The sequence below is a fragment of the Hevea brasiliensis genome, chromosome 9 (genome assembly GCF_030052815.1).
Source record: "Hevea brasiliensis isolate MT/VB/25A 57/8 chromosome 9, ASM3005281v1, whole genome shotgun sequence".
NCBI lineage: Eukaryota > Viridiplantae > Streptophyta > Magnoliopsida > Malpighiales > Euphorbiaceae > Hevea > Hevea brasiliensis.
In genome coordinates this window covers 17,681,603-17,702,441 of record NC_079501.1, presented here as the reverse complement: position 1 = coordinate 17,702,441, position 20,839 = coordinate 17,681,603, and the positions used below count along the sequence as shown (strand labels likewise).

At 32.1% G+C, this 20,839-nt stretch overlaps 1 protein-coding gene and 1 long non-coding RNA gene across 3 annotated transcripts; both read left to right on the top strand.

The window, feature by feature from the left end:
• The first annotated feature begins 8,787 nt into the window (after nt 1-8,787).
• On the top strand, nt 8,788-10,164 carry LOC110636878 (uncharacterized). Its single transcript, XR_009151284.1, has 2 exons — nt 8,788-9,224; nt 9,769-10,164. It is a non-coding gene; the product is annotated as an uncharacterized LOC110636878 (long non-coding RNA).
• A 2,037-nt stretch (nt 10,165-12,201) lies between these two features.
• Nucleotides 12,202-20,170, top strand: LOC110636874 (uncharacterized). 2 transcript variants are annotated; one of them, XM_021786742.2, is made up of 10 exons: nt 12,202-12,396; nt 12,505-12,609; nt 13,013-13,074; nt 13,168-13,251; nt 13,385-13,416; nt 14,503-14,584; nt 15,337-15,565; nt 17,608-17,835; nt 18,531-18,823; nt 19,627-20,170. In XM_021786742.2, the coding sequence occupies exons 1-10, from the start codon at nt 12,367-12,369 to the stop codon at nt 19,985-19,987; spliced, it is 1,506 nt and encodes a 501-aa protein (XP_021642434.1). In that variant the 5' UTR covers nt 12,202-12,366; the 3' UTR covers nt 19,988-20,170. The 2 variants fall into 2 exon arrangements, with proteins under 2 accessions (XP_021642434.1, XP_021642435.1); XM_021786743.2 differs by having other exon boundaries at nt 12,226-12,396; nt 19,687-20,170.
• The last annotated feature ends 669 nt before the right edge of the window (nt 20,171-20,839 follow it).

The following is a 20,839-nucleotide window of genomic DNA, read 5'->3' as shown; positions in this document are numbered from 1 at the left end:
GTTGATCGATAGTATAGTTTGAGCTTGTAATTGATAATTATTTATTAATAATAGTGGAAGATGGCATGCTCGTGGATGTAGCCCTATAGTGAGAGGGTGAATCACATAAATATTAGTGTTTTGTGTGTATACTTTATTTCTTTACAGTTTACACACTTCCACAGTGTACAACAGTAGCTGAGTATGGGATGCTTGTGCATTGGGTCACCTTTACACTATTAGTCCTTGTTGCTGAAATTCCACCAATCCAATCACCAAACTCTTTCTAATTTGGTAGTCTAATTGTAATCAAGCATTACATCATAGATTAAAGAAAATTGTCATACTAAACAACAAAATTAAAAATAAAACAGTGCAAAGCATGGATATTTATATAATTACTTTGGCAATTGATGGGTTTGAATAAGAACAGTTTGCAAAATTACATAATTATAGATAAAACTTAGAGTGTCACATTAATAATAATATTATTATTATTATTATTGTTATTATTGTTCAATTGTAATAGCTATGAAAAGAGTGGGAGATAGAATTATACTAGTAAAGCTAGTACTAGAGAAGAAACAATAAATATAGTTAGTGCTTATGCCTCACAAATAGGACTAGATAGTGAGAGTAAACAAAGTTTTTGGGAAGATATGAATGATCTAATGCAAATTATACCGAATGAAGAGAATGTTTTCATCCGTGGAGATTTGAATGGACATGTAGTGTCACATCCTACTCCTCCGTAAGATGTAACATGATCCCGTAGTACATCTAATGAATTATCGTACTTCGCCTATCGGTAACCCATTAAATATACTACAAGAGATTTTAAAACTATTTTCTTACATTTTGGAAGTGGTGAGCGTTTTGGTAGAAATTAAAAACATTTAATTGAAGTTTCAAAACTAGTAAAATTTTTTGTATATTTTTATTTTTCCTCAAATTTTATAAAAATTTCGGTAGAATGTCGTCTATATTTTGAGAAAATAGTTCTTCAAAACCTGTGAAAAATACTTCCAAATAATTTTATTCCACAGCCTCAATCTCCAATAATATCCCAAACAATACAGTCAACCACAATTTAAATCAAAATTCACTTTTCAAATATTGTTAAAATAATTTCATTCATAAACGTGGCATTAAAATTAATTTTACATACACAATCTTAATATACAGAAAAAAATCTAAAATAATATTATTACAATTTTATTGGTACAACTGCTCAAACTACGGAGATACATATGCATACTATCATATTTACATCAAACTAAACTACCAGGGTATAAACAAATACCCTTACAAAAATTTTTCAACTGTGTTCCTCTCTGACTGTAGCAGCTCACTCTGCTGCTATGTTTTTTTCTCTATTTGCGACAACAAGTTAAAGCTATCGCTGAGTATAAAAATACTCAGTGGTGCACAATAAAGTATAAAATGCATAATATAAAACATTTATGAACAATTTATAATTCAAAAATCTCATAATCACATTTCCCAATTTTTTTTAAATCACTTTTATAACAAATCATAATTTTCAAGCTTAATATAACATAATATTGATCAAACAATTTAATAAATATAGTGTTACCAATAAATAACACAACTTAGGCCATGACACAAAATTTTCAAATATGCCGTGTTGTACACCACGATAAGGCAAACTCACCGCACTAATCGAAATCAATAAGGGAGGTGGCTAGCTAGCTAATGAGTACTCATCCAAACTCACCTCCTGACTGGGAAGCCAAAGAGGGAGGAATATAATTAAACTCACCCCATAAATAGAGGAGGAACATAATAAGGGACTACCATGTCAAGTGTAAATCAAAACAATTTAAAACTATGATGTTCAATTATAATTGATACAACAATTAAATAAACTTCATTTCAAATCTCTATTTTCAAAGTAGGCAACACACAAATTCTCAATTAAAATTTCCAAGGCCATAACCAAATTCAAAACCATATTGTTCAAATATTTTATACAAAATAATAAATAATTTTCATTTCAAATTTCCATTGTAAAATAGGCAACACAATATTCTCAAAATTCATAATGAATAAAACACATTCACAATGTATAACAAATTAATTTTCATTGTGAAAACTATAATTTATAAATTTTTGTGCACAAACCTAGACTTAGTCGTCTCTAGGCCTTCTGGGTCTTTTTTCAGCTGAAATACAAAATTTATAGTGTCTCAGTATCCTTGCCTCACAATAATTCCAATAATTAATCCCAATATGCTTAAACTTATATTCTTGAAAATTTTCATGTTAGGGTTACTATTCATGGTACTATTCAAGTCAAAATATTGACTTTCTTATGCTTAAAAGGTATTGGAACTCCAACTATACTCACATACCACATTTTGGTTATCAATTTTGTTGGTTTTGGTTGTTTTATCAAAACTTAAGTCTTTTAGGCAAAATTACAAATTTTCAGTTTTGGTGTCCTATTATGTATTGTTCCATTGGTCATGTTGCTGTTAGAATTTGGATAAGTTTTCTTCATAGAAATTGTTTCTTATTATCTTAACTTTATTTCTCTTTTTGAATCACTCAATTTGGAGTTTTGTAGCTCAAGTTATAACCATTTGAATCATGGCTGCAGGATTGGTCTAACCCAGATTTTCTGGGCACCAAACTTGGTTCTGGCAGTTTTAGGTTATCAACTTTGGGTGGCTAAATGACTTAGTTAAGAGCATAATTTGGGTTTGTGTTCTTCATGAAAGTTGTAGGTCTATATCTCATCTTTCTACTGGTAAAATTTCAGATCATTTGGACCTACTTAGCCCAAGTTATGACCAAATGAACAAATATATATATTGTTCATTTGGTCATCAGAACACCCATTTTTGGATTTGGTCAATTTGTTCACTAAGCTATGGTCACTTTTTGAGCATGATTCCTAAATGAAAAATGTGTCATTTTATGTCTAGTTTTATTCCTAATTGGTCTCACACCAATTGGGTTGGTAAATTTTCAGTTTTGGTCCCTAAAAGGGACCTTGGTTATGCTGACTGCAGAATGACCATATCCAATCCGAATTCAAACTCAATTCCAACACTTCCTACACACCAAAATTGGTCATACATGACCATTCATCAGCTCAAGCAGGGTCAAACACATCATTTAGCTAATTCTCACATTTTTCCTCCCAAAACCCTAGGTGCTAACCCTAATTTTCATGCAATTCAAATTTAATGCATTCCAATCACTAACATATAGTTTACACACATAATTCAACTTAAACACTCATTCAAATACATCAAATTCATTCATTCTCTACCCTAACCTACTGCTGGCCTAATTTTTATTTGGTCCACCTTACTTGATTTTGTGTAATTTTTCCACAATTTCTAGATTAACCCATGCATATAAACATAATTCTAAAGAAAAATCTAGTGGTTAATTACTAACCTTTTCCTTTGAATTTCAAATCTTCTATCTCTATTTTTCCTCCTTCCTTTTCTTGATCAATCACCTTCTCAAGTCGGTCTAACAAGTTTTAATGAAGAATTTGGGGACAAAGTGGGGTTAGGTGGTTGGAAGAAAGCTTAAACTCAAGCTTTCATGGTGGGTCTTCAATGGTGGCCAAGTGAGAGGAGAGGGAGCCGGTACACTTGGGTGGAGAAGTGGAAATGCTTTATTTTCTTTTCTTTTCTTTTTTGTGTTTTTAATCTACTTTAATCCACAATTATCCAATGCAATTTTTAAAATTTTAATTATTAAGTTTATTGTATCATGCATGATGTCATGCATGATGTAATAACTTTTTCACTTTTTCTTTTTTCCTCCTTTTTTTTTATTTATTTTCCTTTAGTTCTTTAATTTAATTCTTGATCCCGAAATTTTTTTTTCACCGATTTTATTTGACAATCAGGTCAGGAGTCAGCTCTAGGGGTCAATTGACTAAATTGCCCCTCACTAGTTTGATCCGATTTGTAATTAATTCAATATTTCTTTCGGATCACTGACCTAATTATTTAACTTGCTTAACTATTCTTTTCTGTGATTTTTTCTTTTTCACTGTGTTCGCAATAGTCCTAAGGACAGCGGCGTCACATTTTATGGTTCGAAATTTGAGTTTAAATCGACCTCGCAGTCCTTCCCAAGAAGGTCACCCATCGCTGTGACTCCCGGCTCATTTAACTTTTTATACTTTATTTTTCTTCTTTATATTTAACTATTTGGCAATTACTAATTATTTACATTCAGGGCTTAACTAGGTGTCTTAGACGTGGTTTTACTTCTTTTACTTGTCCGGATCGACACCGATCACCGGAATAGTAAAATATACCAGACTATGCCAATAGGGGTGTTACATGTAGGAAGTGATAGGCAAGGCTATGAGAATGTTCATGGAGGTTTTGGATTTGACAACCGAAATGAGGAGGAAAAAAGTGTTCTGGATTTTGTTATGGCATACGACCTAATACTAGCAAATATCTACTTTACAAAAAGAGAGTCACATTTAGTGACTTTCAAAAGTGGGCAACATAGAAGCCAAATTGGCTTCCTCTTAACCAGGAAGACAAATAGAGCTCTATGCAAGGATTGTAAGGTTATTCCGAGAGAGGCTTTAACAAGTCAATATCGATTAGTGGTCTTGAATGTCAAGTTTATGAACAATTCAAGTAAGGTTAGAAGAAATAGTGTAGCTCGAACAAAGTGGTGGAAGTTCAAAGGAGTAAAGCAAGTGAAGTTAAAAAATGAGCTTTTTGAGTCTGAAGCATGGAAGCTGGATATGGAGGCCAATGATATGTGGATACAGATGGCATCAAAGATTAAAGAAGTAGCTAGAAAAGTACTTGGGGAGTCTATAGGGCATGAACCACCCTTAAAAGAGAGATAGTGGTAGAATGAGGAAGTACAAAAGGCAGTGAAGAGAAAGAGAGATTGGTGTATGAAATTACCTAAGTATGATAATAATCAAGCATATGAACAGTACAAGATAGCAAAAAAAAAAAAAACAAAAAAGACAGTTAGTCAAGTAAGAGTGCAAGCATTTGAAAAGTTATATGAGAAATTTGGAACTAAAGAAGGGGAGAAAGATATTTATAGATTAGCAAGGAGGAGAGAAAAGAAATGTGAAGATCTCAATAAAGTTAGGTGCATTAAGAATGAAGAAGGAAAAGTGTTGGCGAAAGATGAGGACATTAAAGAAAGATAGAGAAATTATTTTGATGATCTCTTTAATAATAGTCAAAATGGTAATAGTGTGAATATAGACTATAAAGCAATAAAAAAGAATGTGAATTATACTAGAAGGATTAGATCTTTAAAAGTAAAGGAAGCACTTAAGAGAATGAAAGTGGTTAAAGCCTGTGGACCCGATGGAATACCAATTAAAGTGTGAAAGTATTTGGGAGATATGGGAGCGGCATGGTTAACTAAATTGTTTAATAAGATTCTAAATTCAAAGAAAATGCCTGATGAATGGAGGAGGAGTATTTTAGTATCTATTTTTAAAAATAAGGAAGACATACAGAGTTGCTCAAACTATAGGAGAATTAAACTCATGGACCATACTATGAAGTTGTAGGAGAGAGTTATGGAATATCGACTATGTCATGATACTTCTATCTCTCCCAATTAATTTGACTTCATGCCTGGTCGTTCAACTATGGAAGCGATCTTTCTCATTAGAAGCTTAATAGAGAAATATAGAGATGCGAGGACAGATTTACAAATGGTTTTTATCGATTTGGAAAAGGCTTATGATAGTATTCCAAGAGATATCTTATGGAGAGTGTTAGAACAAAATGGGATATCTATTAGGTACATATAAGTGTTGAAAGACATGTATGAAGGAGCAATTACTATTGTGCGTGCAGTGGGGGGGGACACAAGAGATTTTCCTATCTCTGTTGGATTACACTAAGGTTCAGCTATAAGCTCTTACATTTTTACATTAGTTTTAGATGAATTAATAAAACATATACAAGAGAGTATCCCTTGGTGCATGATATTTGCGGATAATATAGTTCTGATAGATGAGACACAAGAAGGAGTTAATAGAAAGTTAAAGCTTTGGAGAAATACTCTAGAATCAAAGGGCTTTAAATTAAGTAGAACGAAGATAGAATACATGCATTGCAAGTTCAGTGAAGGCCGAACTGGTGATAGGGAAGGAGTTAGTTTGGATGGAGTGATATTGTCCCAAAGTAATTACTTTAAATATCTTAGCTCAGTCCTTCAAGTAGATGGGGGATGTGAGAAGGATGTTAGTCATAGGATTAAAGCCGGATGGTTGAAGTGGAGACATGCCACGGGAGTTTTATGTGATCGCAAGATTCCCAATAAGTTGAAAGAAAAATTTTACCATACAGCCATACGACCGGCCATGTTATATAGTAGTGAGTGTTGGGCACTGAAAGAGTCATATGTGTCTAATATGAGTTGCAGAGATGAAAATGTTAAGGTGGATGAGTGACCATACTAGATTAGATAAAGTCCGCAACGAGAGTATTAGAGAAAAGGTAAGAGTGGTACCAATTGAGGATAAGTTGATAGAAGGGAGATTGAGGTGTTTTAGTCATGTGAAGTGTAGATATACGGAGGCTGCAGTTAGACAAGTAGAGCACATTAGGATAGAGGATGGAAAGAAAAGAAGGGGTAGACCTGAACTGACTTGGAAGAGAGTAGTACAATATGACCTAGAAGCATTAAACATTTTCGAGGATTTAACCAAAAATCGTTTAGAGTGAAAAAGAGAATCCATATAGCCGATCCTAAATTTTTGGAATAAAGGCTTAGTTGAGTTGAGTTGTATTATTATTCAATTGTGGCAACAAAATTGACTAAATTGTGGAGGTAACTAAAGTTGGATGATGAAATTGGAAAAGAAAAAAAAAAGGGAAATTCAGTGACAAACTGAACTCTAGCAACTCAAGCCCCAAGTTGAATTATGCAATTTACTAAAATGCAAATAGTTCAGAGCCTGAATTGTATCTGGTTGAAATGCAAAGGTCATGATACAATTGTGGAATGCAGTTTATAATTCAGGAGCTCATTAAACTTCAGGATCCACATTAATGGTATATCTTTTTCAAATCAACATATGATACTCCACATGTAGACAAGCATGATCAACATTTTAGCTTGAAGTAAAATGTCATGATTAATAAGTCAACATTTGGTTGGGTGTCCACTTTAGGTGGAGGTTTTATTTCTTGGGCATCAAAGAAATAAACTTGTATAACTCATTCTACGATGGAATCCGAATTTATAACTTTGGCGAATGTTGGTAAAGAAGCAGAATGACTGAGAAACTTGTTATCGAATATTAAGTTGTGGCCACAACCTGTGCCATCTATTTCTTTATATTGTGATAGTCAAATCATAATGGCTAAAGCTTATAGTAAAATATACAATTGAAAGTATATACATATAAGCTTAAGACATGAAAATGTAAGACAATTAGTCTCTAATGGTGTTATTACCATATTTATATTAAATCCTATAATAATCTAGCAAATCCTTTAATAAAAGGGCTCTCGAGAGTTATGATCATAAGAACATGTGCTGATTAGGATTTAGAATATTCTATTAAATTTACTACTGATGGGAACCCTATTTTATAGTATTATTACTAAATAAAGTTTAAAGGGTAACAACAAGTCATTAGTAAATGTTGTAATTAAAGCACTTAGTGTACTAAGTTAATGGAATGAGGATGAGTATTTATACTCTTAATGAAGTTTAAAATTATTACAAAGGAAACTTTACCTATATGAACGTAGGAAGTGGTGCCGCTTCAACAAAAGTGAGAATAACTTTTGTAAATGTTAATGAAAACAGGAGGCGGCACAATGTCATATTCGTGCTAAAATTTTGGTGAACTTTTTAAGTCAAACTAATTGATTCGTATGTGTAGTATTTTCAGTTCTATTTAATAGGAATTTAGGTTTAAGCTAAGGCCACCATGATTTCTTTAGAACTTTGAAATATTTACACAAAGAAAAAGTTTAAATCGAATGGTACTTTTCATTATGCATGAAATAATGGGATCTAACAATACAAGCTAAGCGGATGATTGCTATAAATAGCTAGTATGTTAGACAGTATAGAGAGAAAAAATTCCTATATTGTTAAAATATAAGAAAATGAAGGAATGACAAGAGTGAAATATGTATAGAATTACATATATAATTTAATATATATTATTCTATTATGGCACTTGGCACGTATATGTATGAAATAAAATAATTATCATATTGTAATTTTCGTAAATAAATTACGAACAGATGTATTTATTAACAAGTAGATGTGTCTATTAATAGACAGACATGTCAATTCTATGTAAACAGTTATAGGTGTCTGTTAATAAACAGACATGTCTATTTTATATAAAAAGCCATAACCATTTGTATAGGTATCTGTTGATAAATAGATATATCTATACAAATAGTCACAACTATTTATAGATGTGTCTTTTAATAAACAGACATGTCTATTACACAAACAGTTGTATCTATTAGAGATAAACAGATGCGTCTATCTAGAAAATGTGCCAAGACTTTTCATTCTTTATAAATATGGATGAGTTTTTCAATTCAAAAATATACTACTTCTACTTCTTTTCTTCTAGTCTCTCTAAATTCGGTTCGTATAAAGAGTTCTTAAGGGAAATCTTCAGGAGTTGCTGTCTGCAGATTTCAGGCTTTGTTGTATCCTTGAGGTAGATTGCCATAATCTTGCAGCAATCTAGTAAGGGTAATTAAAACCTTAAAGATAGTGATTCATCACGTCTCAAAGTCTATTATACACCCACTGCATCACCAAAATATGCTTTCACTAGTTGACTTTTTCAACCTTTGATAAATAATATATATACAAGTACAATTTTATGTGTATGATATTATACAAATAATCATTGTTACAAGAAATTAAAATTACCAAATATATGGAAATTTATATGACTTTATAATTACAGTACAAAAAAATTCAACCTTTAGCTCAGAACTAAAACATATGACAATAATTTGTTGCTTACAACAAATTTAAGTTGTCCTTACCATTTTTGCATGCAGTTACTCATAGCAATATAGATGTATTAAATACTTTTGATAGAACAAATAGATTATGGATTGAATTTTTGGCCTCTACAAATCCTTGGTGTGCATTTGATATTTTCCAATATTCAGCTTATGGTATAAAATTGTTCGCAGGTTGCCAGGATACTCCTATTTATATACCTTATATACCATTTCTACTTGCATTATGATCAGGTAACATTCACATCAGTAAAACTTTAGCATAGGATAAGCTTTAATTTACTTGCAAGCAAGTAATCAGCTTCCTGTTTTCTGTTATAAAAGGTTTCATAATATTCTATTTTATCTCTTATGCTATGAGATTTAAAATTGCTAAGTGCTTCCATAAACCCAACAGAGAAATGATAAAATAAAAAAAAAAAATTACAGGAAAAGTAAAAGGAAAAGGCAAAAGCATTTTTCATGTTAACATTAGTAATCTTTCGCGAGTTGAAATGCTGCTGTGACAACTATACTTTTAGAAAACAAATGATGCTAACGGAGGCGCAATGTTCCTTACTCTGTGTGCGGTCAACCTATTTGTATGCCTATTTGTTTTCTTTAAAAAAGAGGGAGATGACAAGCTTTTCCTAATAAGATATTCCTATTTTTTTTTTTTTTTTTTTTTTTTTTTTTTGTAAGAAAAACTTTGAATGGAATTTGAAGCTGATGTCCACCAGAAACTATACCAATGTTTTGTTAACAAGTTTTGGCATGTTACTCTATTTTTATCCAACAGATCAAGCAAATGCACAACTTTGGGAAACTTTTGGTTCTAATTGGCCCGATAGTGATGTCTGCCATGAACTTAATGTGGTTTTGGAAGATAATCAATGGACTGAAGAAGGCATTAGCAAACAGGCATTAGCAAAATTCCAACCAGAGATCGAACAAAGCAGAAATTTAGGAGTATCTCGATTAGTGTGAACTCAGGCATGTTATCCTGTGCACTTGCACGTCTGTTAATGGTTTTTTCATATTTTTTTTAGTATAACTAGTTCTAGTTGAGACTCAAATTTGAGTAATCAAAGCTTTAGAGACAATTATAATATCACTGAATTAAAGTTTATTAGTGATTTTTCACAACCTTTAATTGGCATATGATATTTTGCTTTGGATTGATTCGTACCTGTAACATTGAATATATATATATATATATATATAATAGTTGCAAATAATGGTAGTCTCTGCATGCTTAGAAATTTGGAACATGGCCTTTTTCTGATAATTGTGAAAAAAAAAAAACTCCTTAATTACTCCAATTTGAAACCATATATGTAATTGTATTATCCAATGCATGACTTGGGGCAATTATGGTAATTTTTACCCTTTTTTTTATTTTTTATATATAACGATAATTTCATTGATAAGAGCTATTACAAGGAAGGCCTAGGAGCCATTACAAAGAGGCATTTCACACAGCAGCTAAAGGAAGCATGGACTCAAAGCCCAACCCAAAAACATAATCCAAGCCCACCAAAAGAGAAATCGTATATCTGGGAACCGGACGCTTGGGGACCAGCGCCTTGGGAACACCATCGAGCAACAAATTGTGCATTAAGTTAGAAACCTAGCTGAAAATAGAACCTCATATTCAAAATCAGAGCTCTCAACCATGCTGGGGTTCTACTCAAGGGATAGGAAAATTGAGGAGGAGAGATAGAGCTCACATGGCCTCTCAATCTCTTTTATAGCCGGAGGGAGTAGTCAGCCATTCGAGCCCGACACTTGAAGCCCTCGAGATACCCTTTTCTCCCATGACGCTGTAGCTGAAGCATAATCCCCCAATCAGAACCGCTAGAGCAAAGCCTCCACAACTACTGGCAAACATATTCGCACCAAAAAGCAAACAACCGAACCACATGGCAGCCTAAAGATATCCCTCCCGAAAGTGGGGATGGAAAAACTCATTTTCTGGTCAAGGACAAAAAGTCTTATCCTGTTCAGATGGGGCAGGGTAAGCCGCTGACCTTCAAAACACAGAGGACTTAGCCTCTGGGAAGGACCAAAAGGAGAGAAAATTCTCTCTCTAGGTAGAGAGAGAGATAGAGATAGAGAGGATATATATATATATATATATATATATATATATATATATATATATATATATATATATATATATATATATATAGGGAGAAGAGTAACCTCTGATCCAATTTCGGAGACATTGTGGAGGGTAAATAATTATTTAATTTTTATATTTTAAAAAATATATTATTTAATTTTTTATTTTAATAAATTAATTAATTTTTATATTTTAAAAAAATATTTTAACTAATCTCTTTAATTTAATTTTATTAATTATTTAATTTTATAATTTTTTTACTTAAATTATCATAATTTTATTCCCTTGAACTCTTATTTTTCTCTATCCTTACATCATCCTCTCCCTCATTTTCTTTTTATTTTTATTTATTAATAAAAAATAATATAAATTATTTATATAAAAAATTAATCAATTTACTTAAATTTATAAATAATAAAAAAATTATATATTTATAATAAAAAATATAAAAATAATATCTAATAAATTAAAATTTTTAAAAAATATATAAATTTATATTTAATTTCTATCTAGTAAAATTTTTAATTTTATTTAATAATATAATTTTTAAAATATTATATTTTTAAAATTTATTGATTAGTTAATTATTTTTATTAAAATAAAAAAATTAAATAATAAAATTTTTAAAAATATAAAAATTAATTAATTAATTTTTTTAAAATAAATAAATTAAATTGTAATTTAAATAATATAAATAATAAAAATTTTAATAGAGAAATTAAATAATTTAATGAAAATAAAATATAAAAATTAAATAATATATATTTTAAAATATAGAGATTAAATAATTATTTTTATGAGATGTAGAAGTTAAATAATAATTTTTTTAATAAAAAATAAAATTTTTAAATTAATTAAAAAAATATTTTAGTATATTTTAATCATAAAATAATAAAATATTTTTAATATATAAAATAATATTTTTAATATATATATATATATATATATATATTTTTTTTTTTCTTTTCCTCCCTGGAATCCAATGCGAAACTGAGCCTAAGTTGGCACGTGCAAGTCAACTGGTATTACTGTTCAAGGTCAACCCGAATTTAACGAAATTAACCCTTTTTTTAGTGTAAAAATAAATTGAAAAAAGAAAAGAAAAGAATAATAATGCACCACCTGCCAGTCCTAGGAGAAACAAACCTAACAGCCATAGTAGATTTTTTTTTTTTTTTGGGGGGCTTCTATTTCGTAAACATCGCAAAAACCCATTCTCCTGTACGCTAACAGCTCTTGGATTCTGAATTTGCTTTGGTGATCCATCATCTCATGGCCTCTAATGGTGAATCTGCGCCTACGGTCAGTATCTATCTCTGTGTAGCAGAAAATGTTTTTGTTTTGATTAATCATGATGATGGTGATGCTGCTTAAACTAATTGTAATTGGTGATGATGGTAACAACATCAGGGAGCAATGGACGCACAGAACAGCTTGGAGAGGATCAAGCGGCAATTGGCGTCCGGTTCTGGTAGGAATTTGTTGCAGGGCCCTCTTCTCAAGCGATCTGAAACTGTATCTTCCTTTCCCTTTTTCCTTTTTGTTTCGAATTTTTGTTTTATTTTGCACTTGGGTTTTAAATTTTTTTACCATTTCTGAAATTAATTTGTGGATTGATGCATGGTAGTTTTTGGAATTTATGTTTGATATGCATCGTTAATTCGAGAAATTTTGAGGTGTGCAATGAAATTGAAAGTTAAAAGGAAACTAAAACCCTAGATTGAGCTGAATTGTAACTTTAATCCCATAACTTATTTCATATGGTTATTAAAAATTTGTCTTTAAATTTCAACGTTGCTCGAGGCATTTCTACTTTCATCTGGGAGTTCCATTTCTCTTTGCATTTTAGTTGAAAATTTAGAAGTTTCTGGGTTATTGTTTTTTTTCCTTACAATTGACTTTTATCTTGCATGAATAGCTGAGAAAATGGAATGAACGATGGGTGATCTTGGACCCAACTACTGGAAAAATGGAATACAAGTGAGTCTATGTCACATTGTTCTTTTCCTGGCTTCACTTTATTACCTACGAGTGTAGGAAACTCTGACTTTACTTCCCGTCTGCCTCCTTTAGGACTAGGAGAAATGAGCCGACTGTGAAGGGAACTATCATCTTTGATGCAAATAGCACAATAACGGTTTCTCCTGTGAACTTCCAGTAAGATGGTGTTTTCTTATATTGGGCTTCTTAGTTCCATACTTCTATTCTTTGATTTTTTTTTTTCTATTTTGTCATTATACCTACTTTGATTGATCAGTAACAACGTATTTTGTCTTTATGTGTTGTGTAGTGGACTTCCAAAGTACGAAGGGTGCTGTTTCTGTATCCATATTAGTCTATCTATTTCCTTCAGCAATATAGACAAACTTGAATTTGCCCTTTTGTTCTATTGAATGCTATCATGGTGTTGTAATTGCCCCTGGATTGTATCAGTTGGTTAGGGAAAATAAAATACCAAAAGAAAAACCGTTAAATTTGGAGAAAGTACTAGGCAAATTACATTTAATTCATTTTAATTTGGGTTTATATAAGTGATTGAGTTATTTTTCACATCAAAATGACGAACCAATTTAATGTTGCGATCCAAATATTTATATATTGTCCTTTTACTTTATTTTCTTTCAATGTGGGATTCCCAACAATATTCCCTCAAGTCAATTATATGGTTGTCACTTGACAATTAGCTAGTATTTTAACACAATATAGACTCAATTATACAGTCTTATGGATGGCTGAAACCTCACAATCCAGTCCGGATTCTAATACCATGTTAAGTTTAGAGAGAGTACAAGGTAAATTATGTATTAATTCATTTTAATTTGGACTTGTATAAGTTATTGATTTACTTTACATATCAAAATGATTAGCTAATTTAATATTGCAACTCAATCATTTATATACTGCCCTTTTACTTTATATTCTTTCAATATGGGATTCTCAACAAAAACAACTCAAGAACACATAGGAATTTAACATGGTTCAGTTTTAAGGCCTGTGTTCATGGATGAAGGTGTTTTAACAAAATTTCACCAAGAAAATCTCACTCTTACAATCTCACTATTGCTCATAAGGTCACTATCCTTGTTTTTTCATACTATACTCCTTGCCATGCAAATGGCTACATGTATATGCAGCCAAGAATTGTTATCCGAGTCCAAGACTGAGTCTTTTCAAAAGTATGAGACTTCATCTCCATGTTCAGCAGTCCATGAATTTGGACTCTAAGCAAGGATGAACTAGCTGGCAAGTTGGTGAAAATTTATTCATCGAGTTGGCCAAAACTTGGTCACCAAGTTCCTTCTTTATGGATTTGGGCCAACTAAGTTAATGGGCCAATCTAAGACATCTTTAACACATTGTGTATTTGAACTGGTATATCTACAATTTCTTCCTTTAACTTTGATCTAGATATTGGTACTCCACAAAAAAAAGACTACTTCCTTTGTGCAGAGACTCCTGGTGCAGCTAGAGCATGGGTTGCAACTTTACAGTAAGTTTTCCCTTTGCAATGTGCCCTGTCAAATGGGCTGAAGGATATTCTTCTGCTATTACTTTTCTGTGATAATAGATGTTATTTTTTCGATGTACATTTGTGTTTTGGTCTTTCCCTTAAAACAATGCATTTACATAAAAATTTGCACCTAAATAATGTATAAAATATTAATAAATGATTCAAATTTTGGATTTTCTTGTTTCTTAAAATTTAAAGTGGAAGTGAAATATATTTTAATAAGCACACTTAGATTATTCATGTATGTCCTATGCCGCTTCATAAATGTTGTTCATCATTTGAGAATTAGGTGTTTCTGCCAACTGCTCCATTTTTTTCATGCTCTTGATTTTCCTCTGGAAGCTCTCTTTTCCTCCATTTGCATCGTCTCCAATAAATTCTCCATGTTGAAAAACATGATACTCTAAATGAAGAACTATTGTTTGTCTGTTTTCAATTGAGGGGAATGTCTAGTACATATGAGATGGTCTCCCATGCAAATAACAAGACCTGAGAAACAATGAAGTTGAGTTAAAATCAAGGCCATAGTTATTTACTTTCTTTCATTTGGTCTCTACTTTTGTTAATATTGGTGGGTAATTTATTTTAGTTTGGTGGGTCTTTTTCGTTATGAAAAATGCGATCGCCTACTACTGAGTAATATGGTTTCATATTTTTGTTGTTGCTTGTATTGATGTTATAATTTATACTCTAATTTGATTCTGATTGTTTTTTGGCCTTCAAACAACCAGTGCAACCCTGTTGGTTCTAAAGGCACATAAAGAAGCAGTGAATTCCTTGAGTGGGAATGGTTCTGCGAAGCTTGGGACAATCGCGACTGTGGTTGCTGCTGCCAACTCAACAGCCCTTGAATGCTCTAAAGAAATTGAAGCTGCAATGCAGATTTCCTTGAGAAATGCTTTGGGAATGGTGAATAATAGGATAATTGATGGCCCAATGGATGATCTAACAATCATGAAGGTATAATATCTACAATGTGCTCATTTATTATGCTATATCCTTTGTTCAGTTTTAGATAAACATAATCAATTTATACTTGGTGCAATTCTAGTAGAGCATGTTCAATATGTTTAAGTGGGAATTTGTGATTACATTATGTTTTGGTTGAAAGCATGTCCAGCCTTTTCTTATAACTTTTTAACCACTGAATAATATATATGTAAAATTGCATGAAATTGGTTATCTTTGTGCCAATTTTTATTAGGTAGAATTTGCAACTAAATTCTAGACAATACATTTAAAACGAGTTCCATGATATGTAAGACACTAAGCAGGAGAATTCATTTAGTAGTGAATTATTATAAACTCATCTTGAAAATGGAAATAAAATCAATCCCATATTCATTTGGTTCCAAACCAAATATAAGTTTCAGGCAAAGATGTTTAGACAAAAATTGTAAACCATTCTCTCCCTTCCTAACACAGTGGAGTTAAATGGAGGTTAATGATTATCCTTTGTTAAATTCGGAGAGAATATTGAGCAAGTTACGTATTAATTCATTTTAATCTAGGTTTATATAAGTGATTAGATTGCTTTACACATTGAAATGACTAGCAAAGTCAACGTTACAATCTAACCACTTATATTTACTATTTCATTTTTATAATTTTTCGATGTGGGGTTTATAATTCCAATATTCCCCCTTAAGTGCAACGACATGGTTGTCACTTGACAATTAGTTTATATTTTTAATCCAATATTACAGGTGGTTGAAACCTCACAACCTAGTCCGAGCTCTGATACTATATTAAGTTCGGAGAGAGTGGTGATTAAATTATGTATTAATTCATTTTAATTTGGGCTTATATAAGTGATTGAATTACTTTATACGTCAAAATGACTAGCCAAGTCAATATTACAATCTAACCACTTATATTTATCCTTTCATTTTTATACTTTCTCAATGTGGGATTTATAATGCCAACATCCTCCATTTCCTTTCCCTTTCTTTTTATAAAAACTCTCAAATAGGGTTAAATTATTTCCCTTTTCTTTACTTCCCTTTATTGAAGCATAGAGTAAGGTTTCCTTTATTTAAGGCAGACGTAGTCTCACAATAGAAGTTTGTTTATAGGAAACAGTTTTTATTTTGTTTTCAGTTTTTTTGTCTATTTAATTTTCATCTTCTCCTGGAAATAGAAAATGCATTTATAATATTCGCTATCGTTTATTATTTATTATTGCTTCAGTAAATTTGATTCATAAGGGGTTTAACAGCATGGGTTGAAATGTTATGGCAGTGGCAATATAGTGGTTGTGTTGGTGGTGATAATGTTGGCATTGATAGCAGAAATCATAGTGGTACTGGTCTGAATGGAAATTCTCTCCATTTTTGTGGAAATTTTTTCAAAAAATAAACATAATTTTGTGCAACTTAACCACCTTTTGTTTTCTTGCTAGAAACATTTAGCTTTCTTTTGAGTCTTTTCTTTTCCTTTCTCTCTCCCCTTTTCCTTTTCGGGATGCAATATCATGACCCTAGGTCTGACTATTGATTGCTTTCTTTTTGGTATCTTCTCTTTCTCCTTTCCATTTTTCTTTTATCTTGTGCTTCCTTCCATATTGCTGGCTACCATGCACAGCTACAACTTACAAGCCTACAATGGATGTTATTAGATTGAAACCCAGTCATCACAAAGGTCTTTAATTTCACAAATCATGCAGTTCTTGGTTCATTAGATCAAATAACACTTGAATCTGAATCTGAATCTGATTTTTGACATGTTGAATTTCAAAAATCAATTTTATGTCACATGTTGGAAATGATGAATAGTAGATGTTTGTAATAAACCCTTCAAAGGGAAAATTAGCCTTGGAACCAAGCATCTATTTTTCCATGGTGCTCTACATAAATCATATTATGCAATGCCAAACCAGGAAAGGCCAGGCCATACCCTTACCCGGCCTCACTTGGCGTGTCTGCCATCCTGTGGCTTTTAGGTGCCAATGGTTTTAGTTTCATTCTGCATGGCTCTGATTTTCTGAGTAATTATACTTGCAGGAGACACTAAAGGTTAAGGATGAAGAACTGAAGAATTTGGCCCGGGACCTTCGTGCTCGTGATTCAACAATAAGAGACATAGCAGAGAAACTATCTGAGACTGCTGAAGCAGCTGAGGCCGCAGCATCTGCGGCACATACAATGGATGAACAGAGGAGAATTGCTTGTGCTGAAATTGAGCGGTTGTCAAAAGCTTCACAGAAGCAGCTGGAGTCATCCGTGTTGAAGGTGCAATAATTTATTATCCTTTTTTGATGTTATGATGTACTTAATTGCTATATCATCTAATATGATACATTTGTTTGTTCAAAAGAATTTCTCATTCAAGGAGCATTTGCATCCTTCTTAGGAGGTGTATTTGATTGGATACTTGAAATACTCGAGCTTGACTCTAATTAACTTGATTACCTTAAGAAATTTAGGTAATTTGTTTAGTGATCTTGAATTAAAGCTCAAAAGGTGAGCTTGAGTTCAGGCTCAAATTCATAATAATCATTTAACTAGTATATAAATAGGAAATATATTTAAAATTACTTAAAAACTAAATATTCAATTGGGCTCATGAGCCACTCAAGTCAAATATTTAATGCTCAAACTTGACTCAACGTACTGCTAAGGTACTCTAGTTTGAGTTCAAATTGATTAAAAGCAAGTTGCATTCAAATATTTTGTTAGTGGAATCTGAGTTGCTTTACTCATTTACACCCAACTTTTTCCACTGTAGTTGTTTTCCTATTAGTTGTCAAATTGTGAAATAAAAATAGATAAATAAATAAAATCTGATTTAGAATGTTGAGATACTGTCTTTAATTGTATAAATTGTTGTGTTTTTTTTTTGGAGTTAGAATGCTATGTACAACTTTGGATGTAAATTCTGGCTGTTTTGATTATTGCTCATTTGGGTTTTTCATTTATGCTTGCAGCTTAAAGAGTTTGAAGAGAAGGTTATGACTCTAACCAAAGAAAGAGATGAACTGATCAAGCAGAGAGATTCTGCGCTTCACGAGGCACATTTATGGCGTTCTGAGCTTGCAAAAGCTAGAGAGCGCGTTGTGATATTGGAAGGAGCAGTGGTGAGAGCAGAGGAGAAGGTTAGGGTTGCAGAAGCAGACGCTGAAGCTAGAATAAAGGAAGCTTCACAGAAAGAGGCAGCTGCTATGAATGAGAAGCAAGAGCTTCTAGCATATGTGAATGCATTACAGGCACAACTTCAAAGGTTTAACATTTGAACCCTCTTAAACCAACATATGTTTTAATCCCTTCTGCACTCTTCTAACTTTCCTTCTGTTGTAGATCTCATGATTAAAGAAGCATTCTCTGTTAGTAGATTTTGTAGTTAAAGAATCATCAAGTAAACCAACCATTATGAGTGCTGATTGATGAGAAATTAAAAGGTTTTGTCCCTTAATAGTGTTAGTACGCTAGCACTAGTTGAAATTAAATATATGTTCCATTTTTTTCCTGATTTTAGAAATGGATCAAGTTACCTGAAGGACGCTTTCCTGTTGTTAAAACCAAAAAGCACTTTTCTTAGCTGAGAACTTGTCTTGCTGGTTAGATTTTGCAATAGTTCTGTAGATTTGTCTTGCTTGTGTTTTAGCAACAGCTCCCTAAACACTTGCTATTTTGGAAAATAGGGAAAATGTTTTCAGGCATTTCAAAATCCTCTTCCTTTTGTTTTCCTTATTACTGAAGACCTGTTTTTGAGAACAAAGAATTAACAATGCGTAGGATAGGTCATACCTGGTTGTTTTAAGGAGTGGGAAACAACAGTACATAACAAAGAATTTTGGAATTCTCATATGCCTGGTGTTTAAGTTGTATTATGCCTTAAAAAAATTACTAGTTGATTCAAAAACTCTGTTATGAACTTCTTTCAATGTGATTTGTACAGGGACGCTGAATACTCTTGCTTAATGTTTATTTTAGTTCTTATTATGTGATCTGCACAGGGATTTAGAAATTATGTCTAACATGTGAGGATGGATACAGTTATATATCTTGATTTTCTGTTAACAGACAGCAGATTGATACAAAGGAAGTGTTTCAGAAGACTGACTCTTCAAATGTTGTTGGCAGCACTCCTCCCCTGACTAAGCATGTGGACTTGTCTGAAGAGGATGTAGATAAAGCTTGTCTTAGTGTTTCTAGAGTGCTGCCACATTCTGGGGAGAGTGTCGTGCACATGGGAGTGGACCAAACTAACCTCCGGCCAATTGGAGACACTGAATGGAGTGATATACAGCCAACAGAGTCGAGAATAGCTGATGTAAGAGAGGTTGCTTCTGAGACAGAAGGAAGCAGCTTGGATATTTCTGTTGTTAGCTCACCTGTAAATAATCACCATGAGCAAGGAGGCAACAATTTTTATCAGCCTTGATGTTTAACGCTTTACATTTTATAGAAAACAACATGCAAATGTATGGAACGGTAAACTATTTAAATTAGTTTACCAAAAAAAAAAATTGTTGCCTCACTTGGTATATTCCTGCCTGATTGGCTGTTACTGTTGTGATGCCATTGTACATTTGCAAGAGGATACATGAGATTTTTCTTGAATCTACTTTCAGCGCTCACAATCGATATATCCTAGTCATGTTTGTGTAGAGAGAATGTTCAGGTGTTGACCCTAAATTTCATGAGGCTTTGCTGATGTTGATATCTGATATCTTTTTACTAGATAATCATCTGTGGGTGTGTGTTTATTGTAGCAAGTTTTTCTGTGATCAGATTTTATTCGGAAGGATAAACACCCCGCAAGTCATTTGAGGCAGCTGCATACAAAAGATTTGTTAAAATCGAAATAATATTTTATTAGTTAATAAAGTAAAATAATAATTCTTTTTCTATTTTATAAAATTACTTATTTAATGCGCGTGAAATTATATAAATTAACGGCTTCAATTTATTAGTGGAGTCTCCAACATTTTAATAATAATATTAGAAGGATAATGGATTTTAATACTGGCAGAAATCAAAAACCTTTGGAAAAAAGGGTCCACGTATAATCACAAAGAGTATCTACAAATGGCACATATGAAAACTGAAAAACATGGAATCACCCAAACGCAAAGTTGCAAAATTTGAAAAATTTGAGATTTTTATTCATAAATCGGCTACCAATTCAACAAAATTGAAAGTATCAATAATCAGTGAAAAAAAAAATATTGATAATAAGATCAAAGGAGAAGGGATTGAGGACGAAGCCTAGGCTTTAGGAACTTAAAACATT